The sequence below is a fragment of the Ascidia mentula genome, chromosome 6 (assembly GCF_947561715.1).
Source record: "Ascidia mentula chromosome 6, kaAscMent1.1, whole genome shotgun sequence".
Classification (NCBI taxonomy): domain Eukaryota; kingdom Metazoa; phylum Chordata; class Ascidiacea; order Phlebobranchia; family Ascidiidae; genus Ascidia; species Ascidia mentula.
This window is the reverse complement of record NC_138571.1, coordinates 15,739,695-15,767,048: the sequence shown is the minus strand read 5'-3', so window position 1 is coordinate 15,767,048 and position 27,354 is coordinate 15,739,695. Positions and strand designations below refer to the sequence as shown.

Below are 27,354 nucleotides of genomic sequence, written 5' to 3'. Positions count from 1 at the left end.
TTAAATTGACAATACAACAAATGCTAGTGAGCTCATTGCCAGTTGGTGCATAGAATTAAAACTTTATTAGCCTATACAAAATAAAAACAATGAAACATAGCACATTGGTTAGATTTTTCATATTAACCGAACTGCAATACTCTGCTTGGCCAGCCTCTTGTTAAACAATATTTTTTCAAATTATATGGTGTCAACAGAAGCATACACAATTAATGTATTGAACTTTGATTATCAGGCATAAGAGAAATCCCTACAATTTGCTTGATTGTGCATCCAAGCAAACCACAACCTTGCCTTTGCTTTTCTTGGAGTATAAGTAATCCACAGCTACAGATATATCATCGATGCCCTTAAAGCCACCTTCTTTGACGCTTTGGCCAATATCAATACCACTCGATATCTTATTCGAGTTGTAAAGCGCCGATAGCTCCTCAAATGCCCTTTTCCAGTCATCCGCATAGTGGAAAAGAAAAAAACCATGCACGCAAGCACTTTTCATCAGTAACTTTATTGGGAGTGCAGCAGCAGACCTACGAAAAGACAGTTAAATTACCAGAGCTTGTAACCTAAAATATATCATAAGTTACAGTATGAGGTGTCAACCAGGTAATACCGTATTGTAAAGATAAAACACATATAAATTGAATACAAAAAGGGGCTACAGAAATCTCTATGTTGAAGCGTAGCTTTTGAGAAAAAACAACTCTTGTTGCACAAAACTCATTACCTTGCTGACTTGCTCATTGCAACTCCCATAGGTTCTTGGTAGCCCGAAATGTAACCTATTACTATTAAGCGGCCCTTTGGTGCCAGTCTGTTAACACAGGTTTCATAAGTATCACCACCAACAGACTCGTACACCACATCCACTCCATTGGGATAATCCTTCTTGAGCACATTGTTCAGGTTCTGTAAACAGGTATTTGTTTGTCAGATAGAAAACTGCTTTTTTACTGCCTGGATTTCAGTTAGAAAACTGTTATTTCCTGGCATATTAGGAGTGGGAACTAGCATTCTAACATATACAGGCGGAGTAAAATGGAAAACTGCACATTAACTTGAGTAAAGTGTCTGTGTTTTGGGTTGGTGGCTCCCAACCTTTTAAAGATTGATGCCCATATTTTGTGTTGGACCACTATGAAAAATTTGGCAACTTTTTGCGAGATTGGTTGTTGGCTCTCACAGTGAGCAACTTTGACCATCTGTGGGATTTTACAATGAAAGCAATTAAACTTAAAGTAGATTTCATGAATTGTGGACTTTGTAGCAGACCCATCAATAGAATAATTTGGTTCCGCTGAAAGATCTTCATGGGCCACAGCTTTGGTAGTTCTGATTTAAACAATCCAATTATGTGTCACCCAAAACCTCATGGGTAAAATTTATTTGTATCAAACCAATATGATAAGCATTGGGCCACTGACAAAATACATTGTGAACAAGTAATAGACGGCCATTGCAGCTTATGATTGGTAACAAACATCCCTGATTTTTTTTCAGCTGCAGAAAAAAATGACGTCTATAGGTAATATATTTGCACCAAGTATGGACTAAAACACGCCTTTACCTCTGTCTTGATGTTAATTGCATGATCACATCCAATGGACTTTAAGAACTTTACTTTTTCATCTGTGGAACAAGTTCCAATAACATGACAGCCAGCAAGTTTGGCAAGTTGAACAGCGAACTGTCCAGTTCCCCCAGCAGCAGCTGTTACCAACACCTGCGACATTTAAAAAATAGTGCACTGATATATATTTTTATGTGTCTGCTAGGTTACATACTACAGGTCACAACAGTTTGCATTGCTGTTTGGATCTTAATGTTTTTTATGGCTCTTTTACTTGTTATAATTTGTAATCTTTATGATAACACGGAACAAAAGTAACACTTTTTCTGTCACTTTCACAAATAGATAACATGCAACTGTCTAAGAAACTTTCGTTTCAGGTTAAAATCTTTCAGTCTATAAGGTGGAAATCTTCAGGGCCAAATTGCAACAGAATGGGAAATGATTCCCAGAATCAATTCTCAAGCATAGATAACATGCAGATAACAATATCTCTTATTACCTTATCTGTTGGTTTAAGGAAACCGCAGTTTTCATATGCAAGCTTGGCAGTCATGCCACTGACAAGGCAAGGCAAATACCGAGGATCCGCTTTCTTCAGTGGATATACTCTTTTGCTTGACACCGCTTGAAACTCGGAAAATGCACCATTTGAAAGGTGAGCAACCGGCATGCCTTTAATGTCCTTTGGAACATTGCTTCCTAAAGCTACCACCTCACCCACTGCTTCAAAGCCTGCATCAAATGGAGGTGGCAGACCTGGGTTATATTTTCCTGCCGTAAAATTGATGTCCGATGCGTTTATGCCGACGTAGCGGTTTTTAATGAGTACTTCATTGGCCTTGAGGGTTGGTAATGGGACAGTCTGCATTTCTATCGCTTCTTTGAAGTTTGCAGATAGCGCTCGGACAACCAGCTTTCTCATGGAAGCAGGCAAAGTGGAAGACATGTTTGTGCGAGAAAATCTACTTTTCTACAAGCTGAAAAATACTGCAAAATGTTGTGTTTTAGAAAGGTTTCAGAGGTAGAGCTTATTAGAAAAACTACAAAGTTTTAAGTGAAGTTGTCTCATATAACAAAAAGGACAATAGTAAAATCACACCAAAGCACATTAACAGAAAGCATCATTGATGTTTTGTATAAACACATAAAAAAATGTGACAATGTGTGCCTTGTTACTTTTTCGAAGCAGGTGCAAAAAATGTCTCTATGCAACGCTGTCCATTTCTCCTTTTCTTTGAACTGGTGGATGAAGACTTGCACTTTTGACTGTTGTTTTCTTGACACAGCTTTAAAACTTTCAAAACAGAACTTGAAATTGCACTTTCTTTTAACTCATTTGCAGTGACGAATCTAAAATTCCTGTCTTTTGAAAGGTTCAAGCTTTCAGCTTGTGCATTTGCTCTAACGTGAACAACATGATTAGTTTGATGAATATGGGAAAATATGTGAACAAAGCTTCCAACATGATTAGTTTGAATGTTGTCGCCTAATTCAGTTGTACAAATTTTGGAAAACAATAGCCTCGAAATGGTTATTATGTCATCACTCTTAAACTCTGAATTTTCATTTTCACCAGAGACACGCCTCCGTTTTTTTGTTTTGTTTTCTTTGTTATGTTGATGAGGGTCGGCAGCTATTGGTTCATTTGGAAATTCCCACAACCCAGCCAACAATCCTGTCTTCGGCCGTTGGGCAATTAACCATCTTGCCAAATTTTCTTCTGTGTCTTTAAAAAGTTCAAGTGCAAGCACAACAATATTTTCAGAACGAGGGGGCTTTTTGGGAGGTTTCTGGGGGTAGTTCATTACACCCAGCTCTGGATCCCAAACTGTCGATGCAGGTAAGGCCAAAAAAGTGTTGGCACAATCCTCAATGTCTGTAGTCGTATTTTCATGTTTGATTTTGACATCAGCATCTGTTTCAGTCTCAGCAGAGCAAACTTCCTGCTTCAACTTCAGTTTCTGCAAATTTTTGTGAGCCTCCACTTGTCGATAAGCTTTGCAAATGGAATTTACAGGACACTGGGAGCATTTGGGACCCTTTGGCAAGCAGACCATTGCTCCAAGTTCCATGATGGCCTGAAAGACATGTACATAGGTTTAGTTTGTGATAGTACTTAATGTGTAAGTTGATAAATGAATAGCTTTCATGTGGAAAGATACAACTGGAATTCAAAAACTTTAAAATATGGTGTTTGGGCATTGGCAGAAATATAAACAGTAATGTACTCAGCAATTTCTGGTTTACACTTGTATTATTAATATCTCAACTAGATGTCCATATACAAGATGAAATCAACTAGGCGTTTCTGCTAAAACTATAAAAAACAATTACCTGATTAAAATCACCAGGTCTTTTGCAGTCAACCACATCATTGCATAGCCTCCATAAATGAGCTTGTACATCTTTGCTTGTGCTGTTCCCACCTATGCACTGTAGACGACAGAGCACTCTGATCACATTTCCATCAAGTACGCCACATGCTTCATCAAATGCTATCGATGCAATTGCAGCTGCTGTGTACCTGTAAAATCAACATGCATACAAATTACTGTGGTCACCAAATGTCTGACTTGGCTTGTCACAACCCTTTACTTCCTAGTGCTATTTGGCAATCCTACAGCAGCCGGTGATTCCTTGTGTGAAAATCACCTTCCCATGGGTGCCTGATTCGACAACCTCTATGTAAGGTTATGGGCTGTGACAACCTTATGGCCCATGTCATTTTTGCCTATTAATTGTTCATGTGAGTAGAACTTTTTCAGGCAAATAAAAACAAATTTATTTTTACACTTGAAAGAACAGAAAAGTGATTTGCACATTAACCAAATTGTTGTCCATAAACCTCAAAATTAGCAAAAAGTTGTTCAGTGTCACCTACCTTCCCACGCCTGGTAGCTGGCTCATCAATTTTGAGCTGTCAGAAGGCATTTTACCTCCTAAACTGTTGACCACTTTTAAGGCTCCCTCTCGCAGCCTTCTCCCTCTCGAATAATATCCTAAACCAGCCCACATCTCGTTCACTTCTTCTTCACTTGATTTGCTCAAAGCTTCGACATTTGGCCATTTCTTCATCCATCTTTTGAAGCAAAATGTACGCTTTTGTTCAACTTGGTTATTATAATGTTGGTAACATGTACTTGACTGACAAAGTTTGGGCTTTCGGAAGTAAAAATACATTATGAAATTGCTGGGAAAAGAATTGAAATCAATCACATAATTTTATATATAACACTAACCTCGTGTAGTAGTCAATAACTGTTGCCACCCGAGTCTGTTGCAGCATAATTTCCGAAACCCAGACGGAATAAGCATGTTGGTTTATGTTAGTGCCTGGGCAGACTCGCCGCCATGGCAAATCCCTTTTATTAATGTCGTACCATCTCAGCAGATCCTCGCGAAAGGCCACGATTTCGTCATTAGCAAACGTGTAGGAGGAATGGGCCATTTTTTTAAGTACAGTATGTTGAAAAATTGGTTGAAAAGTGCAAAGTCTGATCTGATTAGCGATACCACGTGACTTTGTTTACACCACCGGGAAAGCTTACTGAACCGTGTCGGTCTGTACCAATATATAAGTAAAGCATACTAAAAATATGTGTTCACGTAACATATAGTATGTAAACATATGTTTAGTGCACTATGATGTAAATCATGAACGCCAAAACTGTTTTACTTTTTCTGTATATCTTAAATAAAGATACCTGATGAACAAATTAAACAAGCAAAAATGCCGTACTGATATGTCTATGCACTGCGTACAGGACAAACTTTCAAATACCTTCATTATTTAGCCAGGAAAGGCGCTTAAAAGGTTGATTAAATTTATTTGTATGTACAAAAAACGTCTGCTTGCAAACGGCTGCAGCGGCGATGGCGGAAAAAAAGAGGAAAAAATATAACAAAATTCAGCGTGACGTAAAACTCATAAAAACGCACATGGGAAAAATTTCTGAGAAAAAAATATAGAGGATCCGCCGGCTACAGAAAAACACGACAGCGCAGAAGCAGGTATAGCAAACGAACGAGCAATGGTTAATGGCACACTTAAACGCGAAATCGTTGCAGCAAACGAACAAAAAGTGGAAAAGGCGAACGGAAACGTAAGGCCCATTTGACAAAGCACAGCAATGCTGGAAGCAAAACGGTGAGGAGGGGTCAAAATAATTCGGCCCAAGTTTAGAATGCGTGAAAAATGGAGCTAAAAAGGTAATGTAGGAGTGTTTGGACACAAGTCACGGAACAGAATCTCGCACAGCAGGTACAAAAAAACATTGTTTGGTAACAGGTAACTCTGCATTTTACACCAAAGTTATTTTTGACAAAAACACGCACTTTCGAGTTATTTTGTTCTCCAGAGTTCTAAACTTGTTTCTATGTTAATACTCGCAATTACGTCAACAGTAATACTACACCATAATTCCTGTATAAAGCACTGCGGGCCAACACAGCAAAAAACACCTATTGGAAGTATTTGATTTGGGTTGATTTAAACGCAGTTGGTAGCAATGCTCTGTGGAACAAGAACGCTCAACAAACACTAAGGAAGACTCACAAGAGCGAAATTACAATGGAAAAGAATAAAAACTGCGTTGCCTTTTGGCAGTTTTACTGCATTTGCCAACAATATGATTGTTCAAATGCAAAGGAAAGAGGCGCACTTGGAAAATAGAATACACCATAAAAGGAATTACATTAACGTATTAGTTTTGGTCACTTGACAGTATTGGTTGAGGCGAGTGATATATGGCAGCTTTTTGAAACTCACGATTCAAGTATCGCTGGGACAAAGGCCGTTTGGTCAAAGCAGGCGTGCGGGTTACTTTTGTTTGATACTCGCCACCATTATCGCTTTATTGGCGTAATTTACGTGTCTTTCCAATAGTATTTGCGTAGGGTTTGTAGAAATGCAGAAACGGCCCACTTCGTATGTATATAGAATCTAGTCTGCCAGAACATACAGCGCTTTGTATAAAAATTTGAAAATGTTCCATGTGTTGGTTTGGCACAGCACGGCTTTTACGTGGGACAAAATATAAGTGCATGAAACTGGGTTTGGACTTCAGGGCCACTGTAACTGCGACCATTGGAGCCGATTCCGGCGTCGGATCAAAAACGAACGTCAGAATAACGGGACGAGGAGCATGGGATAAAAATCTTCTATAAACTTATCATTTTTTTTGTAAGATCAACGAATGACAGGAATATAATGCGACAATGGAAGAACGTTGCACAAGCCAAGCGGAATTTGCTACGAGAGAAACTCAAAAATAAAACACTTTTGTGGGCAGCGTTAATTTCAACGGGATCCTGGTTGCTACTGCCACTATTAACGTAAGTGCCTTCAGCCACTATATCGACGCTACCAACCAATCCAGTCCAGAAACGTTGTTCGCGGGTTGAAAATGGTACCCTTTTTCGCAGCAAAATGCAACTTTCTCTAAATTAGAAATCGGGGTTCTACGACATGTATAAGAATTGCAGCATTGTGCGTTTTTGTACTACATCGCCACGCAAAAAAAAGTGTCAAATTGGTTACCGTCGCCATGGACAAAGCCATCACCGACACACAATTGTATCAGGGAATTTCTGCCACACCGAGCACCCGTTTAACATAGAAAACGCAAGGGCTGTTTAGTAAAACTGCACGCATTAAAATACCAAACTGGAACACTTTGGTGCCGTTCACGAAGCTTTGCGTCGCATGTGATTGTGACGTCATCGAAACAGGGGTACCAGGTTTGCAGATGTTAATTTTGTATGGAAGCTAATTTGTAAACAAAGCTCGGTAACGTTCAACTCTACAGGTTGCAAGTTCGACGTTTTACCACAAAAACGGGCGGCCCCATCTACAAGGCACATATTGATTGCTGTTTCGAGAGCAAGCGCTGGGGGTGCCTTGTCTGCGCGCTGATTCTTCTATAATTAGCAGAATGACCGCTTTTTGAACGCGAACACGTCGGAAGCGTGTGCACAACCACGTGAATGAAACCCTACCGATTACCAGTTGCTGACATTTCGGGGTACGCGCGCCCACACAGTTGCGGCCAGGGGGCGCTGCGCATTTGGGAGAAAACTACTGTGTGACGTCACAAAGGGGCTTGTTGACCCGGATTATTACGTTAATTACAATTGCGGAACGCGTTAATAATGTCGTTTGGTTGATACATTGACATTTTGCAGTTTTTAGTTTTAATATTGGTGATATGGGGCACCTATATGGTACTCCCGTGGTTTCAAGTAGCTTCAGCGCGTATTGTTGTGCATAGTTTATAATTTTTGTTGTTGGGCAGCATCCGTCAACCTTACAATTCAAAAATTTGTGTTAACAATTCCAGTGTAAAGCAACGAAACCCTTTTTTGATTGATTGAAAAAAGGCAATGGAAACAAAATGCCCGGTATGTTTCCACAATAAGTCGACACGTATGCACCCATAAAGTGACATGAATATGATTGTAAATTAAAGGATATTGAAACGGCCAGCAATTGACAAACCGTCCGTGCACTGGAAACTATCAAAAACCAGCCAGCTGTGGCCGAAATGGGTTGAATCCTTACCGGAATGCTGACGTCATAAATGCGTGCAGTTACTATGAATCGAGTGACAAAATTAGAGAGGGTTTTCGTTCGACAAAACGTTGCACAATACACTCGGTCCTACTAGTTGTTATTATTCAATAAAGAACGCCTTTGTGACGTAATAAAGCGCGAGTTGCATACAAACATGAGTTGGGTAGTTTAGTAGTGGTTTACTGCAGTCACGTGTTAGTTGAAACAGTAACAAACCAGTGACCACACGATAGTCACAAGTACTCTGCCGTACAGTTCGCAAAGCGTGGCAGAGTGACAACATTAAAAGGAACCTAAACAATGCGCCAAGCGTTGACCAGATAACAAACCACACGGACCCGGAAATATGAAATAAAGGCGGCGCACTTTGTCATAACTGGCATACGGAAATACTGCTAAAAGAGAACACACAATCAAGCACGCCCTCACCCGCACCCGAAGGCGCTCCGTAGTTTATTACGTCACGCTGACGTCACAAACGCCGCGTGACGCCGGCCTGCCCTCGCGTGACGTCAAGGCGCCTTTCCGCTGGCGTGCGAGCGGTTCTTGTCCAGTGGGGCGCTCACTGTAGCATGAGCTGATGAAGATTCTCATGCAAGATCGTGTCCTTGACGGCGTTGAACACGAAGCGGATGTTGTTTGTGTCGATTGCCATCGTAAAATGGTGGAAGAACGGCTTGCTGCGGTCCCTCCGTTGCGATTCGAACCTGCACGCAAAGTTCGACGTCAGTTTTCCTGCTCAAACAGCCGGCTTGGGCCTTGTCCGGTCATTCGCAAGAAATGTTATGTTTTTTTTCACTCCCTTTCAGTAGGTTACCACAGTTTTATGGCACAAAACGGACAAATTCCAATTCAGTCTATCATACTTTGTTGTGAATTTAATAGGATATCATTAAAAGTTCCCAAAATTAATAGATTTGCCCAAGAAAACGCATGTATTTCTAAACTAAAAAAAATTATAAAAACAGATATGTCATATATATAGCAGGTTTGTATTGGCAACAGCTTGATGGTTATTAAACGCATTTCATGAAACTAACTAACTTCCTCAAGGAGGGGAGAACAATAAGACTTCCCCCCATAAATTAGAGACAACATGCATTCAATGCCAGGAAAATTAACAAAACCTAAGTGAGATAGGGAAAATACCTGGTTCTCTACTGGAGCTGGGCCAGTTTTGTGGATACTTGGATATACATGCCAAGTACTTTGAAACAGAAACCAACAAAAAAGGCGCTTTATGAACAAACAAACAACATTTGGTGTAACCTTAAACCATAATGTTGGTTTACCCAATCTTAAAGAGTTAGCTTATGTTAAATTGAAATTAAAATCAGTTAGGCTAAGGAATTCCATGTTATTAATATAGTTTAATAGATCTCTTGTCTCAAAATTTTAATGCATCTGTTTTACCGATGAATGTGTTAAGAATGTGAAACAAGTGATTCATATGCATGTTTCCAGAGCGCTTTAATGACCACATTTAGAATAAAGTTCAAGTCACCTGTATACTAGGTAGTTCTGTACGTCAGACAAACTAAGAGGGTTGCCCTCAAAATCGGGAAAGTAATCGGAGAGCAAAACTTCATGTCGAACTTTTTCTTCCAGGAGATCGGTTTTGTTGAGGAAGAGGATGATGGAGACGTTGACGAAGTAACTGTTGTTTACGATCACCTCGAAGATGTCCAGAGACTCCTAAATGGTAAACTACTTTTTAGGACTAAAATGCTTCAAAGCTATACGATTATATTATAATATATATTATGATGTATATAATTTAAGGTGATTTGACACCTTACACATGTGCATATGCCAAAAGGGTGGCCACCCAGGTGCAATGTTGTTTATTTTAACTTAAATGCACCACAAGTTTTACCCCATTTCGATCTTTGAAGCTTCTCTAATTTCTGATTAGAATTAATTGCAGTGAAACTCACTTCTAGTGATGAGTGAGGTTGGCCACCTCTGATATATTGGCTTACGATTAATAAGGATTTTTTATGAAACTTACAATTTATTATTCAAAAAGGGTAAAAGATAAAAACAATTTTGTGTTCAAGTTTAATCATGGTGCTGTTCCATAGTAACAAGCAGCTTAATTTCACAAATAAAATGATTTAACATTGGAACGGATTATTAGTTCTGTTTGTTGCACAAAACACAAGTGGAAGAGGCTTGTTTTTCACTGATAAACAATCATAGACAATTAACACTACTTTGTAACCTGCAATCTGTTTGTTCTTCTGTCCTCCATCAGGACTTGATCGAACTCTGACGAGGAAGCAAGGAACAGAATTGACGTCACGTCCTCAAAACACTGGAACCATTTCTATACAAAAAAAAACATATGATTGGGTAAAGTGGCTGATCCTGCTTGGCTGCAATGCCTTTGTTGTGATGCCAGTAAACCTTATGATTAGTAACTTATATGCTGTGCTTTTGATCTGTTAAAAAAAAACTGAAAACAGCGGTTGGTTTTAGAAGCATTTCTACTGAATGGTACACTTTTGCACAATTTGCATGAAAAGCTTGAATACAATTATGACTAATTGCCCGGTATATATGTGTTTGACAACCATTTCAAATCAACATTTTCAAAGTGATTCTTTGATCAAATAATTTTTCAAAATTTCTCAAATTTTGAAAAAAAGGTAAAACCATTGAATTGCTAAGGGCATAGAAACCTCAAGTTTTTCTATAAGGTATATTACCTGCCGTTGACTACGCTGGCCACCGACATCAAAGAATCGAAACGGAATTCTCCTTATCTCAAACATATATTCCTGAATGCCTTTTGTGGCTTGTCGCGATAATAATATGTCTTGCATTGTGGGAATGTACTCCTGGTTGAAAAAGGTACAATGAGTTGCTTTGGTTTCAGTCAGACAAACAACTGGAACTTACTGATTGTCCGATGCGCTCCAAATTTTCTAAGAAGTAGCGAACAGATTCGCCCTGTAAAAGTAGTACAAGGTGAACTGTGGCATGTTTTAAAACTGTTAAGTTGTTCTAGAAAACATCAATGTCAATTTAACACATTTATCAAAACATTACATTATTCTTAAGTCAGTATACATGCGAAAAACTTATCATATGTCATGGCTAAATTTTGGTCCTAACTTAAGCTGAGAAGAAACAACAAATGGAAAAACTTTGCAAACTTTGCAACTGATTCTTACCAGCTGGAATTCTCGTCGTCGATCATAAGCATTGTGTATTCCTTCATCTTTCCATAACTCCTTGATGTGCGGCACATATCTGATGAAGCTGTTAACTTCGAGGTTAGCTCCTCTGTCGAATGCCATGACAATTTCTGCCTGTTGGCTTCTACTAGGGTCCTCCCAAGGAATACCTAGTTTGTCTCTGGCATCCACCAGCACCTAAACATAAAATCGTCAGGGTAACATTCAAAATAGAATTATTTAAGCAAGCATGTTTTTTTCTTTAATTGCTAAATGTAATTTTTATTTGTGAAACATAATAATTATAAAATATAATCAACTTCATAAAAAAAAACAGTTTCTTTTATATGCAAAAATAACCTTTCTATGGCAGACAAAAGTTGCAGAAATTTAAAACAGCGTGCATTGGGAAACCACTGACCTTTAACTCCAGGCAAATAATTGGTAACAAAAACACCAGATTTTAATCCAGACAGAGTTTTATTTTCATAAAATAATTAGAATCAATCAAAGTTCAGTTAAAACTGAAATAATCTTTCAGGGAAATCTAATAAACCACACCCACATTTTTGAGGTTAAATAGTTCATAAACCTAAAAATTATTGGAATATATTACATCTCACAGACCTGTCAAGGGAATTTGAATATGTAGTATGCCCAAGATTGTATTTTAAATGTTGGTTTTCGTCCAGCCGTTTTAGGATTTAATTGCACAAAAGTATGTAGAAAACATTCTGCTACACCCAGTATCATGCAGTATGAAGTGTTATCACTAGTTGCACATAAAGAACATTTACTGCTTATGGCAATCCAGCACTATTGACTTAAAAGTAGTAAAAGGAGATCTTGGTGAAATTTCAAATTGCTGCCATCAGGCATCCATTCCTAATTACACATGCACCCTTTTTGGAACAGCGCAAGGGCAATTAATTAAAGCAAAAATTCAACAGCATGCTTCCTATAGGCTTCTTAATGTAGTACTATTGCTCATACCACGAACATGTTATGAGTGGCCAGGGTTGTACAGAGCCATACAGTCTTCACATCTGAAGTTTGACTTATAAAATGTGACTTCACTTACAACCCACAATAATTTAGCACTGCATTATAAAGGAAATATAATTTGTATTTCTTGTATGATACTGGTTTAAGACATGCCTGTTTCTATTAGAAGTTATTTGGCATATGTATATGTTGTATATGTTAATATACATATTATACATATACCCAACTGCCACTGGTATTAATCTTTAAAACATTTCACATATCATGACTCTGTTTACTTGATATTTTGACTTGCATGCCAAGGCATGAATGACTATGTCACCTTTTACTAGTAAAGTAGCTCCACTACTAAAATGTCATATGCTGAGACAACACAAAGTAGGCTTTTTTGAAGCAACAAACATGTGCTTACCTTCATGCCTTTTATGATGTTGCTGTAAATCGTTGACCGAAAATCTTTTAAAGCTGACTCATCATAACCTTGACCATGAAGGATTCTCATCTGTTTGAGAAATGTGCTTTTCCCACTTTCACCAGCACCAAGCAACAGAAGTTTCACCTAAGTGACAACAAATATTTTCAAGTTTTCATCCAAATTGCAAGCTTAGGTTATTGGTTATATTAAAGTTTAGTATAAAATGTACTGCCAGGAAATGTTTTCCATGGTATATACCTATAAGTGCAGTATACATTGTCTTTAGGGGTTTAAGGCATTTTAAACATGTAAACCCACATTACAAACCTGTCTTTTGTAATACAACTTTTCTTTAGCAAGGTCCTTGTCTATCTTATTGCTCTTTGTTTTATTGACATCACTAAAAAAGCACCAACTGCAGTCGAACGGCATCTTGGAGCACTTTTGTCCCATGGGCAGTTCTTCCACTAATGTGAGATATTTGTCCAATGACACAGGCTCAGATCACCTGCGAATTATTCTAATGTACCCTACCATTTAACCACTCTAGCCACAGTATCTGCAAAGACCAATCACATTTTACAGATATTTGTTGTCTGTTTTAAACCTTTCAAAATTTTCTGAGAAATTTGGTAAATTTTAAAGAGAAAAATAGTGCTTGTCTAAACATGTCTGAAAATACTGTAGACGTATTTGTCTTACTGCCTCGAAAATAGTAACAAGAAATTTCTTAGCACACTAATTTTTGCTTAAACATGTTTAAAAATACTTCCAACAGTGTACTTATAGATTAAAGGCATTTTATGCAACACACGTTTGTGACCACTTACATAGGCAACCACTTAAAATAAGTTGAGTCACACAACAGAAAAAGTTTTTAAATTTAGTTTGCTTATTATGTCACTGTACACATGTATATGTGCACGAACTACTTAAACTAACTTGATGCAAGATTTTTGTACTAATTATGATGCATTGTACATATGACTCAAGCTTGTTTTGGGAAAAATGCTTGTGTGTTATACATAAACACACTGACTGGCATATTTCAGTAATTTGAACATGTTGTTTTCTGGTCTGTGTGAACTTAACTTTAGCAGAAATAACCAGTTACAGCAGAGTTGGCATAAATTACCAGCAATATGATACTGCAGTTTATTTCAGATAGAAATACAACATTTTATTTTAAACTAGAAACTAAACCAAACATATTAGTGAGAACTCCTACATACAATAATATACATTGTAAATCTCACATGTTTCTTTACTACAAGGCAACGAATGGTGTTTGTTGTTGTTGCTTTCTGGGGAAATCCGTATGGAGAAAACACCACTTTGTGGCTTAAACTTGGGCATAAAGCTCTCTATTAATCATCATGAATCATAACTAACAGTGGATTCTTCTGAAGCCTTGTTTGAAAACAGAAAAGTTGGCAAATCCACAATTGCCAGCGTAGTAATGGGTGTTGTTTAAAGCCCTGTTAGTTATAATAACTCCGTCACTGACAACTCTTACTCTTATGAACTGGTAAATTCCTGCCGTTAAGCGTAGTTATATGTTTGTGCAATTTTTGGCATTTGAGAAAAGTAGTTGCTGCATGGTAGATATAGATAAGGTTAAATAAAAAGCTTGAAAACAATTTAGGCATGATAAATATATTAAAAATATGCTAAACACAGAATTTAATAAGTAGGGTTTTTTTTTTCTTAATTTTTTCGTTTTTACTTATGTTTTTGCTAATTCAAGGAATATTGTTTATAGGCCATCCATGATGCCGTAGCAACAGTCCCACACACCAACAATTATAACACGCCATCTTTTTTTACCTAAATCCGGAATAAACTCATGAATCATCACTGGCAAAACGTCAAGTGCCAAAGCAAACAACATCAGAAGAAGCCACAGGAACAAACAATTCAAATCCAGTGGTTAATAATCTGCCAAAACTTGATTGCAACACAATGAACATAGGTGCTATACACAAAAGATACTTAATGCAGCCAAAAGTGGTGAAAGTTGAAAAGTCATTTAAACCACATGTGTCAACAGTAATGTTACCTTTTTTCAAGAAGAAAGTAACATTAAAATAGCAAACATGTTTCTGGGTTCAACGGTTGTTAAATATTCTAGTTCAATGAATTAAGATTATGATCATTTTGAAGAGCTGGTCCTGTTTTGTAAAAGATGTTTAGTGATGCACAATTTATGACTTGACAAATATGAAGTCACTTCAAGTTCCAATTATTACATACCTTCAATAATGCCCCTGGGGCAGCTTACATATTTTTACATAATTCTTGAAACTAAATATAGCACTGAAACAGGAATGAAACTTAACTTTTGATGACAAACATGAGTAAAATGCCTAAATTTCATCAACCATCACTTTAGAAAAGTTCTTGACATTTTCTGAATAATTTTTTACAAGCAAATGACTTTTCATTTTGTCAAATAGACAATTTGAAGATAAACAATTAAAACAATTGTGCAAATTCAGTTGAATACAAGACCAAAAATACAAAGGTTGGTTTCAAATGTGTCTAATTATAAATGTACCCCAAATAAATTTCATGACTTTTCCATTTGTAACTTTTGCAAATTTGCAAAAAAAGCAAGATTCTGATATTTCAGAAAAAAATGTGCAAATCAATGTTAATATCACCTATTTGTGCCTAAACTAAATCAAGAAAAGAACCATATCAAATAAACCAAACAATATGTGCAACCAATTGCTTTTACAACACATTGACCGACTTTAAAATACACTACTTTCTTAATTGCAACTATAAAGTATCTGCCATAGGTGGGCTTTTGAATCAGTTTTAAGCAATCATTCCACAACATAAACTGAAAGCGAGCTTGCATTTCATACATTTATCACATTTGAACTGAAAAGGTGGTGAAAAAGCATTCATATTACTAACAGGAACATAACACTTACTCAATGTACTATGAAGCATCTTTATTGCTATATTTGTAAAGTATTACTAATATATAGTAAGTACACACCACATACTGCAGTCATGGTGTATACACTTTTCAGTCCAAAGCATCTACATGGATTTGATATTGTGTATAGCAATACAAACATGGGTAGCAGGTAGCAGTCCCATGACAGGCAACCTTACTAAGTGGATGGACATGAAACATAGCTGAAACTAGCATTGTAACAAACATAAACTATCCTTTGAATCTGTGAAACTACAACAATAACAAACAATATATCAATGCACCACAATTGTCCGAAAGAATGTACGTTTTTAAGAACAGGCCACAGTCCATACACATAACTCCACGCTGTTTACTTAGTACCCCCGTGGCCCCGTCCACTAACGCCCTGCTATTATAGCAGCGCCGGTGTAGCCTTGCTTCCAATTTCCGTTCGTTTGGTCGCAGGTCAATTAACGGACGACAATGCAAATCACTTTGCAGTCAAACGCTTTCGGATTCTTTGGGAAAATCGCATCGCAAACTTTTCCAACATTTCCAAGCAAACACACCCACCCAATATCACTAGGTGGAGCAAATGATGCAAGTTTTGAGCAGGGATTTTCATCAAGCAGCTGTAGAGCATTTTTGTTTTCCAAGTTGGACTTAAAATAATCATCTATTTAGCAAAGTTTTCGAATAAGGTTCTTGTTAAACCTAGAAAAAAATGAAAATCTGCACGAGACCAGTCCAAGCGAATTGACAATGACAAATCTTCGGATAATTTCAGAAGGCCCACGTCGTGTCATAGACCAAATTTTGAGAAATACCAATGACCAACGACCAATAACCAAAAGTCAAATGTGCGCAAAGCAAACAAAACGACCCCTTTGTCAAACGTTACTCTGGCAATTTTAACGCCACAACAAGAACCATTAAAGTATGTTTTAGCTAGTTCGACTAAAAAGATAGGCCACATAGTATAGGTCGTACATCACGCTGTTATCACTAACGTTTTAACTTTTAAATTTAAAATTGTTGTGTGTAGCCCAGACAGGCAAGGATTGTTAAGTCAGACATTAGGTTATAATGACCAACGATCGAGATACAAAGTTTGTTTTTAGTAAAACTTTTAATGCAGTGGTTCGCAACTTAAACAAAGCGACCACGAGCCTATTCCCCAAAAAAGGTAATGCTTTTACCCGTTTTCACAGGCAAATTCTCCTTTGTAGCGTTGTAGGCTATTAATTGCAAGTCGTTGTAAATACTACAACAACTAAGAGTCTAGCTTTACAATAAAATATGCCAAACAAAGGCTCTGGAAGTACGCTCGTAACGCCCCAATATGGTGTCTAAACGACACAGCAGTCCTTCGTGACACAACGTTTTGGACCCTCTGTTCCAATGCAGAATTTTAATAGTTTTTCACGGTTAATATACCCGAAAGTAATGCTTGCCACCCCTTGCATTACATCAAATATAGCAAATTAAGGCGATGGATCGCTATCCAAAAATTTCACTAACGCTTCTGTATAAGGCAATAATTTGTGTTTCAAGCAGGTGCTCTAAATCACGTCGAAATGCATCAACGTGCGATATTATTTATTCGAATCTACAAAATACGTGAGAAATAATACATTGGATGAGAGAAACGAATTCCACGATAAACAGCATGTACTGTGGTCTGAGGCAAATGACACATTGACGCATTGAACATATACGAAGCGTTTGGCCAAAGATTTTATGTTGGTAGCTGGAGTCCTCAGTACCTTGCCAGAAGTTTACTTGCAGCTTGGTTGAAGTATGACTGTTTGAATTGTAATATTGTAGCATTAATCACGTAAGTTATATACAATAAAAGTATTGTTAAATGTAATGTAAATTAAATATTGGAAAAAATATCCCGCGCAATAAAAATTTGCTAATGCAATAACATATAAAAACGCTGCAATCGCTGAAAAAAAACCTCCGTGCAAACAGCAAACTTTTTATGGTAGGATTTTGACAAATTTGTGTATATTTAATAATAACACACCAACTATAGTAACTCCAATGAATAGTGACAAGTCGGACGAAGAAACTGCAAATAAGGAGGCAGAGTCTCCAGAAACTGAAAACGATGTGCCTGAACTTTTGAAAAATGAAGATGATGTCACTTTTGAGTCACTTGGTGTCACAGATGTCCTCTGTCAAACATGCACTGAACTTGGCTGGAAAACTCCTTCCAAAATACAGCAGGAGGCCATTCCAGTTGCACTGCAAGGAAATGATGTAATTGGGCTAGCTGAAACTGGCTCTGGAAAAACAGGAGCATTTTGTCTCCCAATACTGCAGGCTCTTTTAGACAATCCTCAAAGGCTCTTTGCGTTAGTGTTAACTCCGACAAGAGAACTGGCATTCCAAATTGAAGAACAGTTTAAAGCTCTTGGTTCTGCGATAGGTATCAAAACATCCGTTGTTGTTGGAGGTGTTGATATGATGGGTCAAGCCATAATCCTCGCCAAGAAACCACATGTAATTGTTGCAACTCCGGGACGACTCGTTGACCACTTGGAGAAAACAAAGGGATTTACCTTGCGCTCCCTGAAGTTTTTGGTTCTAGACGAGGCTGATAGAATTTTAAACATGGATTTTGAAACAGAGTTGAACAAAATTTTGAAAGTTATTCCTCGGGAAAGAAACACCTTTCTTTTTTCTGCCACCATGACCGGAAAAGTGAAAAAACTGCAGAGAGCTGCATTAAGCAAACCGGTCAAGTGCGCCGTTAACAGTAAATATCACACAGTGGATAAACTACTGCAGTATTATTTGTTCATACCAGCTAAAGACAAGGACTGCTACCTTACTGCTGTAATCAATGAGCTCGCTGGCAATGCAATGATTGTCTTCTGCAGCACTTGTGCCAATGCACAAAGGACTGCCTTGATGCTCAGAAACCTGGGTATATCTGCTGTACCTCTACATGGCCAAATGTCTCAGCCGAAGCGCCTTGGTGCCTTAAATAAGTTTAAAAGTGCCACTCGGTCTATTTTGGTTGCTACCGATGTTGCCAGTCGTGGGCTGGACATTCCCCATGTGGATGTCGTAATAAATCTAGACGTGCCAACAAGGTCTAAAGACTACATTCACAGGGTAGGAAGAACTGCCCGCGCCGGTAGGTTTGGAAAGTCAGTTACTTTCGTCACCCAGTACGATGTTGAACTGTATCAGCGCATTGAAGAGCTAATTGGCAAGAAGTTGCCACCCTACGAGATGCAGCATGATGAGGTTTGTAAGCTTTAAAAAATTAGCTGTGTCTCTGTAAATTCCCTTTTTAATTGTTTGCTAATAGGCTTTTTCGCTTCTCAACTGCCGCATCATTATTGATTGCAATGATTTCATTGTAATTCACAAATGAAAATTCTCTCACAGGTCAAAGTCCTCCAGGAGAGGGTCTCGGAGGCTCAAAGGTTTGCCAGAACTGAGCTGAAGGAGCGGGAGCATGCCAAGCGTGAGAAGAGGAAGGGTAGAGATGATTTGAGTGACACGGAGGAGGCAGCCACATTTGGTGGAAAACAATCCAAACTCTTCGTTAAACAAGGCAAGGGAAAACGGAGGCGAAAGAAGTGACCTTATATTTGTGATTGAGTTTTCTTGATGTTAGGATTGGAATAAACTATGGCAAGCAATTTTTTTTACTTAAATATTTCTTAGATTTTACAGGAGTTTATTAGGTTCCAAAAGAGATAGAAGCAGGTATCATACAATCGTTAATACTGCGATTTTAAATAAAATTATATTGTGCTACAATAAATGAATGGTTACAATACTAGATATGGCCCAGATGACGCAGCAGCAAATGATTCTGTTGGCACCAAGGAGGCAAATATATACAATAGTATAGTCAAGGAGAAGTACAGATATGCTATCAACTATAGGCAGTTCCTATCACTTGATAATATATCTGTGCTTTGTCCGCTTTATCGCTGGGGGCAATAAGTAGTATGTAGAGGAGAAACTCCCACAAAACGTAATTACAGAATAATTAGTGCTGAAAGCGGCAAAAGGGAACGGGCCTCCTGCTGGACGAGAAAGAATTCCACATTCCTGTGGTGCGTGTATGACGAGTAGCAACGTTCAACGCCATTCCCTCTCCAGACCCTCTTGGATAAGCAGGAAGCCATTGAACGTAAACATCTCCACCAGTCGAACTCACAACCTTTCCTCCCTGTTCATATCAAGATAGTTGCTATGGATTAAGTGCTTGTGGGTTTTTTATTTCTTCAATTTAAAAAGTAAATTATATTAGATTTGTAACGATGTGCTTTATCTAACTCGGGCTACAAAGTCAAATGACAAACCTGGAATCTGGATGCCAACCATATATCAACATAGTTTATTGTCGGATTATCAACGTATCCCATCCATGTGCGTTTCAAGTAGTCATATATTTTATTGTAGAGTTCTTGGGTGTCGATGTCCACTAACTCTCCTCCATGGAACGCGCATAAATTGGCTGCATACACTTTGCCACCCTTGTCTGTAGATTTAACAGCCGTGGTGTAGATCAGCCTGTAGCAGTAACCACGATCCAAAAACCCAGCACTGCAGTTGAGTCTTTCTGCACCAAGAATCGTATTACAGGCTACTTCCATATCACATCATGCCATAATCACTGCAGAACTTTGACTTTAGTATTTATTCATTTGGTCAATTCATTGGATTAATTTGCTTCTAATGTTTTCAAAAATTTCAATGCATTTATAAGGATATATATAGTACAGTGATACGAATATCATTAAAAGGATTAATTAAGTGCGACATATTTTGACGACAAACACACCTTCAATCTTGTCATCAATCCGTTCAACCACAGTGTCCCAATCAATATCTGGCTGCGGCCCTGTGGGTCCGGTCTCTCCCTTTATACCTTGGGGGCCACGCTTTCCAGGTGGCCCTGGCGGACCTTTAGGACCAGACAGAACCCGATTTCCTCCAGGAGAAGAGCTATTTTCTTTAAAAAGGTTTTCGATCGGTTTGCAGACCAAATAGTCGCTGCCCAATTGACACTTGATTGCAGGCAAGGCCACAAGCATTAAAACAACAATAAATGCTGTTGTCAGGTGTATCATGTTTATATCCTTATTACCCTGCATTAAGTACAATGCTTTTTTGCTTATTTCTTTGCAGTTAAGTTTTCTCAAATCGTTGTCGTTACACAGATTTATTATATCGGAAATGATTGACCAAAATGTGTTTTATGGTTTGGTAATACGTCGTGATTTAGCAATTTCGCCACTAGGCATGTCTGCCATAGACTAGCTTCATGGCTGAATACATCGGACAAAACGATTGTTCGTATTCCTGTGGGTTTCAATATAAACGACCAAACGTCTCTTTTGCTGTTTTCTGCGTTTATTTGGTGTAATGTGTTATGTTAAACAATATTTAGGACTTGATATCCTTTGCAATATATCAAATACAGGACTTCTCACATCTCTGTAACTTCCTTATGCTCGTAGTTCCTGCTTCGTACACGAAAGTTAAAACAGCCAAGGTCCAAACATCATTTTTTCTTGATCAAACTCTTCCTCCATTGCGGTTGGGTTTATTTATAGGAGTGGCAAATTACTTCCGAAAGACATAAGAATCTGTACATGGAAAGGAGCAATGCGGTTTAACGACCTTGAGTGTGTAACATACGTCACAGAAATCAGTTCTTGTATTTCGTAATGTTTTGTGTGCAACATTGCACAGGTATTGCATAATCCATTTTGTGTGCAACATTGCACAGGTATTGCATAATCCATTTTGTGTGCAACATTGCACAGGTATTGCATAATCCATTTTGTGTGCAACATTGCACAGGTATTGCATAATCCATTTTGTGTGCAACATTGCACAGGTATTGCATAATCCATTTTGTGTGCAGCATTGCACAAGCATGTGCAAGCTCGTAAACAAATGTATTAAATATTTCGTAAGTTTTGACCTAAATGACTAACCGGTTGAATGTTCTCACAGGATATATACTTGCATTAAAATAACCATTTTAATGCGTTCCAGATAATACAAGGAGGATTAACTCCTTCCGCTAGTGTGCGTGATCAAGTGACTGCTCATACAGCACGCGTGAATCATCTATATCCGTTCCTACAGATAATCTTGATGTGTTCTGTATTTTATGCTCTTGTATTATATTACTTCGACTGGCTCGTGATATCACGTGACATTATTGACCAATCAGCTCTCATAATGAAGAGCGTTAAAGAGTCCAGTTTTTACCCGTAAATTCAGTCAAGTCTAGTCTTCGCCATTCTATTTGCTGACATTCTATCAACCTTGTATTGAAAGTTGTAATGTACCGTCGTAATAAAGAAGATAACAGAAATGAATACAATTATTCGGGAAGAGATTTTGGTTGTGGGTGCTTTATAGAACGGGGCAGAATCAGGTTTAACAATCGAAGAGACTCAACAAACGCTCAGGCCATCGAGACCCTGTTAAATATCTCAGAGACACGAGTTATTTACAGGTGTATTTTATTGTTGCCACTGGTGTTGTCAGTCGTGGGCTTATACGTCTAAATACTTACGTTACAGTTTATAGTGATATATATATAGACATTGTAATTGGGTCCTGTTGACAGTTGAAGTCACCAACAAAACATTAATTAGAACAACCTTAGTCACCACAACAAATTTGCCTTCGAAAAATCGCATTTTGATTACATTTCTCTGACCAAGTAAACGTAAACAGTTCTTATCGTAAATCATTCAGGTTTTGTAGAATTAAAGAATCGTTATGTAGAACACGAAAGTGGGTAGTTATATACAACCTGTGACGAGCAATCAACGGGATTTCGAAATATTTTCAGGCTTCTTCGTGATATATATTTATATTTTGCGATAACTCAATGCGTTTTCAAAGAATGGTAAAAATTTGCAGAAATATGTAATTACGCACATTCCAAATACTTCCAACATAATTTATAATCCTAACAATCAATGTTTCAAATTTGTTTCAACTAAATGTTTGCAGAAAATCGACCATTAATGCGGGATACGGCAAAAGGGCACAGGATGCCCACTGGAAGTATCAATAATCCACATTCCTGCAGTGGTGCGTGCATGACGAGTAGCAACGTCCAACGTCATTCCCTCATTTGACCCTCTTGGATAAGTGGGATACCACTGAACGTAAACATCTTCACCAGTCGAACTCACAACCTTTCCTCCCTGCCCATGTGAAGATAGTTACTATGGATTAAGTGCTTGGGGTTTTATTTTCGTTAATTGTAAAAGTAAATTGTATTGGTTTTGTAACGATATACTTTATTAAACTTTCAAGGTCTACAATGTCAATTGATAAACCTGGAATCTCGATGCCAACCATATATCAACATAGTTTATTGTCGGATTATCAATGAATCCCATCCATGTTCGCTTCACGTAGTCGTATATTTTATTGTAGAGTTCTTGGGTGTCGATATCCACTAACTCTCCTCCATGGAACGCGCATAAATTGGCTGCATAGTCTTTGCCGCCGTGGTTTGTAGATCGAACAGCCGTGGTGTAGATCAGCTTGTAGCAGTAACCACGATCCAAAAATCCAGCACTGCAGTTAAGTCTTTCTGCACCAATAATCGCATTATAGGCTACTTCCATATCACATCATGCCACAATCACTGCAAAACTTTGACTTTGGTATTTATTCATTTGACCAATTCATTGGATTAATTTGCTTTAAATGTTTTTAAAAATTTCAATACATTTATAAGAATATATATAGAACAGTGATACTGTAACATACGTCACAGAAACCAGTGTTTGTATTGCGTAATGTTTTGCGTGCGAAACATACGTCACAGAGGCCAGCGCTTGCACAATCCCATACTGCGGCCCATATGATAAATTCATCGAATGTTCTCGAGTAAAATAATACAAGGAGGATCAACTCCTTCAGCTAGTATGCAACAGAATGTGTGAACAAACGACTGCTAGTACAGCACGCGTGAATCATCTATATCCGCTCCCACAGATAATCTTGATGTGCCCTGAGGAAGTCTCGCCGGATGGCAGACGAAACGTCGGTTTCAAATAAACACTAGAAACTTGAGTGCCAGAAGAACAATTCTGATTAATAAGTATGCCTGGCAGCAAAAATAGCAGTATAATCTTGATGTGTACTGTATTTTATGTTCCTGCAAAATATTACTCATGATATCACGTGACATTATTGACCAATCAGCTCTCATAATGGAGAGCGTTAAAGAGCCCAGTTTAGACCGGTAAATTCATTCCATTCTATTTGATTCTATTTGATTCTATTTGATTCTACTTGATTCTACTTGATTCTATTTGAATAAGCTATTATTACTGAGACTCTACAAGCTATTCGCCGGCTTGGGATTTATTCCCATAGCCTGATAATAAACTGTTTATTTGGAATCAGCGGTTTGCTGGTGAGAACGAGGCAGAAGCAGATTTAACAATCGAAGAGACTCAATTCGCGCTCAAGCCATCGAGACACTGTTAAATATCTCTGAGACCCTTAGAGTTATTTACAATACGAATGCTGTCATAAAGAGGATTAATCAAGTGCGACATATTTGAACGACAAACACACCTTCAATCCTTTCATTAATCCGTTCCACCACAGTGTCCCAATCAATATCTGGTTGCGGTCCCGTGGGTCCAGTCTCCCCCTTCAAACCTTGGGGGCCGCGTTTTCCTGGTGGCCCCGGCGGACCTCTTGGACCAGGCAAAACCTGATTTCCTCCAGGAGAAGAGTTATTTTCTTTGAAAAGGTTTTCGATCGGTTTGCAGACCAAGTATTCGCTACGCAATTGACACTTGATTGCAGCCACAAGCATTAAAACAACAATGAATGCAGTTTTCTGATATTTCATGTTTTGCCTTTTTCTTGATCACCCTTTCCTTCTGCAAGTCCAAAATAGTTATATTGTTTGTTTTGCTTGTAGTTGAATTGATACAAACGTACGTCGTCACTTATTTCGTAAATGGCAACTTGTGATTACAGTTTGGCATTTGGCTGCATGTAAGGTCACAAGCGTCAAAGCAATGATTAGTATTGTTGTCTGATTTAACATTTCTGTCTGGTTACAAGTTAGCCGGACCCCTAAAAGTTATTCGTCCCGTCTGCACCTGGGTTAAAAGTTCAAAAAAATCATACCTGACAGATTAAATTTACAGAAATAAACAAAACATTGACACAACAGCCATTGAATTCTTACTGGAATGGCGTACCGTACTGCATCTGCATACTTTCAGCAATGGCTTGCAGGCAATCAGCTTGTTCGTGCAAACTAATCTTATCAGAAAAGATTAAATGATTTGGAGTTATCCCACGAAGTAGGTATGTTGGCAGGAGTTCGTGACTCGTCTATGTACTCTTTGGTATGCACGTTTGCTGGTGAGCACAGGACTGCCTTGAAGCTGAAACACTTAAACATGTCTGTTTTCTCACGGCCAACAAACATATCTCAGCAAAACCAAGTTCATTAACGACCTTGGGTCTATTATATTGTTGCCACTGGTGTCGTCAGTCGTGGGCTTATATGTCTAAAAACTTACGATACAGTTACATATGTATATATTGTAATGGGGCCTGTTGACAGTTGAAGTCACCGATAAAACATTAATTAGATGAACCTTAGTCACCACAACAAATTTGCCTTAGGAAAATCGCATTTTGATTACATTTCTCTGAACAAGTTAAAGTAAACAGTTTTTATCGTAAATTACACCTTTTGTAGAATTAAAGAATCGTCATGTAGAACACGAAAGTGGGTTTACGAAAGAATATACACAACATGTGACAAGCAATCAACGGGATTTCGAAATATTTTCAGGCTTCTTCATGATATATATTTATATTTTTTTCCAAATAGACCCAAGCTAATTTATAAACCCAACAATCAATGTTTTAAATTTGTTTCAACCAAATGTTTGCAGAAAATCGACCATTAATGTTGGAAACGGCAAAAGGGCACAGGTAGCCCACTGGAAGTCTCAATATTCCATAGTCCTGTAATAGTGCGTGTATGGCGAGTAGCAACTACCAACGCCATTCCCTCTTCAGACCCTCTTGGGTAAGTGGTAGCCCATTGAATGTAAACATCTCCACCAGTCGAACTCACAACCTTCCCTCCCTGCCCATATCAAGATAGTGTTACTATGAATTAAAACAAATTTAATAAAATAAGATTTTTGGTATTTTTTAACATTAATTTTTTTTTTATGTTGAGTAATAGATCAAGTTTGGTTTTATTGTCTTTATTTGTAAAAGTAAATTGCATTGGTTAGGTAACCATGTGCTTTATCAAAATAGGGCTACAACTTCAAATGATAAACCTGGAATCTCGATGCCAACCATATATCAACATAGTTTATTGCCGGATCATCAACGTATCCCATCCATGTGCGTTTCACGTAGTCATATATTTTATTGTAGAGTTCTTGGGTGTCGATATCCACTAACTCTCCTCCATGGAACGCGCATAAATTGGCTGCATACACTTTACCACCCTTGTCTGTAGATTGAACAGCCGTGGTATAGATCAGCTTGTAGCAGTAATCACGATCCAAAAACCCAGCACTGCAGTTGAGTCTTTCTGCACCAAGAATCGTATTGCAGGCTACTTACATATCACATCATGCCATAATCACTGCAAAACTTTAACTTTGGTATTCATTCAATTGGTCAATTAATTGGATTAATTTGTTTAAAATGTTTTTGAAAACTTCAATGCATTCATATAAGAATGTATATCGTACAGTGATACGAATGTCAAAAAAAAGTATTAATTAAGTACGACATACTTTGACAAGAAACACACCTTCAATCTTTTCATTAATCCGTTCCACCACAGTGTCCCAATCTATATCTGGCTGCGGCCCCGTGGGTCCAGTCTCCCCCTTCACACCTTGGGGTCCCTGCTTTCCTGGTGGCCCTGGCGGACCCCTTGGACCAGACAAAACCCGATTTCCTCCAGGAGAAAAGCTATTTTCTTTAAAAAGGTTTTCGATCGGTTTGCAGACCAAGTATTCGCTACGCAATTGACACTTGATTGCAGGCAAGGCCACAAGCATTGAAACAACAATGAATGCGGTTTTCTGATATTTCATTTCTATATTCTTGTACTGCTTACCTATGTCCAATGCAAACCGATTGTTCGTATTCCTGTGGTTTTCAATATAAACAATCAAACATCTCTTGTGCTGCTTTCTGCGTTTATTTGGTAATGTGTCATGTTAAACAATATTTAGGACCTTATATGGTTTGCATCATATCAAATACGGGACTTCTCATTTCTCTGTAACTGCCTTGCTCGTAGTTCCTGCTTCTGCATCTATCACGGCATATTTGAGAACAACATGCAATTGCTTTGTCCCGACATCAACATGTTACAGTTCATCATTCATGCTAACTTACAAGCGCCCCGTCTTCTTCATCAAGACGTTCGAAAACAATCTTGTCATCACCTTTTTCAACGTCATACGTCAACACCAACGTCATTTTCAATGTAGTTTTTCTTTTAACTGAACCCAATTAACTGCACTCTCTCTGGCTATATATTCCGTTCGAATTTATCAAGTAACCAGTCCTAGAGCAGATCAAGAGACCAGGAGAGACACAAAATTTGGTAATAAGTCCAAGTCAAGTTTAAGCCACGCT

General features: G+C 38.1%; 7 protein-coding genes across 7 annotated transcripts in view; 1 reads left to right on the top strand and 6 right to left on the bottom strand.

The window, feature by feature from the left end:
* Positions 1 to 15,523, bottom strand: part of LOC145906084 (HUWE1-associated protein modifying stress responses 1-like) — a 64,905-nt gene extending 49,382 nt beyond the window's left edge. Inside the window, exon 1 of the mRNA XM_082993467.1 lies at positions 15,512 to 15,523. The gene's annotated coding sequence lies outside the window, so the exon portion shown is untranslated. The remainder of the gene's footprint in view (positions 1 to 15,511) is intronic.
* On the bottom strand, positions 82 to 2,658 carry LOC145906791 (prostaglandin reductase-3-like). Its single transcript, XM_082994241.1, has 4 exons — positions 2,073 to 2,658; positions 1,568 to 1,723; positions 728 to 909; positions 82 to 530 (listed from the first exon to the last, which is right to left on the bottom strand). The coding sequence occupies exons 1-4, from the start codon at positions 2,517 to 2,519 to the stop codon at positions 251 to 253; spliced, it is 1,065 nt and encodes a 354-aa protein (XP_082850367.1). The 5' UTR covers positions 2,520 to 2,658; the 3' UTR covers positions 82 to 250.
* On the bottom strand, positions 2,722 to 5,053 carry LOC145906790 (adenine DNA glycosylase-like). The gene is made up of 4 exons (XM_082994240.1): positions 4,813 to 5,053; positions 4,455 to 4,652; positions 3,908 to 4,097; positions 2,722 to 3,651 (listed from the first exon to the last, which is right to left on the bottom strand). Exons 1-4 carry the CDS (start codon positions 5,019 to 5,021, stop codon positions 2,746 to 2,748), a joined length of 1,503 nt encoding a protein of 500 aa, XP_082850366.1. The 5' UTR covers positions 5,022 to 5,053; the 3' UTR covers positions 2,722 to 2,745.
* Positions 5,387 to 13,301, bottom strand: LOC145905295 (guanine nucleotide-binding protein subunit alpha-13-like). Its single transcript, XM_082992450.1, has 8 exons — positions 13,074 to 13,301; positions 12,744 to 12,890; positions 11,324 to 11,524; positions 11,049 to 11,099; positions 10,856 to 10,987; positions 10,369 to 10,473; positions 9,649 to 9,839; positions 5,387 to 8,851 (listed from the first exon to the last, which is right to left on the bottom strand). Exons 1-8 carry the CDS (start codon positions 13,197 to 13,199, stop codon positions 8,707 to 8,709), a joined length of 1,098 nt encoding a protein of 365 aa, XP_082848576.1. The 5' UTR covers positions 13,200 to 13,301; the 3' UTR covers positions 5,387 to 8,706.
* A 1,942-nt stretch (positions 15,524 to 17,465) lies between the features above and the next one.
* Positions 17,466 to 19,290, top strand: LOC145906856 (putative ATP-dependent RNA helicase DDX47). The gene is made up of 2 exons (XM_082994331.1): positions 17,466 to 18,942; positions 19,087 to 19,290. Exons 1-2 carry the CDS (start codon positions 17,728 to 17,730, stop codon positions 19,282 to 19,284), a joined length of 1,413 nt encoding a protein of 470 aa, XP_082850457.1. The 5' UTR covers positions 17,466 to 17,727; the 3' UTR covers positions 19,285 to 19,290.
* An 86-nt stretch (positions 19,291 to 19,376) lies between these two features.
* On the bottom strand, positions 19,377 to 20,800 carry LOC145906857 (uncharacterized). Its single transcript, XM_082994332.1, has 3 exons — positions 20,498 to 20,800; positions 20,016 to 20,275; positions 19,377 to 19,882 (listed from the first exon to the last, which is right to left on the bottom strand). Exons 1-3 carry the CDS (start codon positions 20,784 to 20,786, stop codon positions 19,700 to 19,702), a joined length of 732 nt encoding a protein of 243 aa, XP_082850458.1. The 5' UTR covers positions 20,787 to 20,800; the 3' UTR covers positions 19,377 to 19,699.
* A 1,906-nt stretch (positions 20,801 to 22,706) lies between these two features.
* LOC145907297 (uncharacterized) lies at positions 22,707 to 26,804 on the bottom strand. The gene is made up of 6 exons (XM_082994722.1): positions 26,516 to 26,804; positions 26,031 to 26,290; positions 25,655 to 25,828; positions 24,283 to 24,508; positions 23,028 to 23,287; positions 22,707 to 22,892 (listed from the first exon to the last, which is right to left on the bottom strand). The coding sequence occupies exons 1-6, from the start codon at positions 26,802 to 26,804 to the stop codon at positions 22,707 to 22,709; spliced, it is 1,395 nt and encodes a 464-aa protein (XP_082850848.1).
* Positions 26,805 to 27,354: the final 550 nt, after the last annotated feature.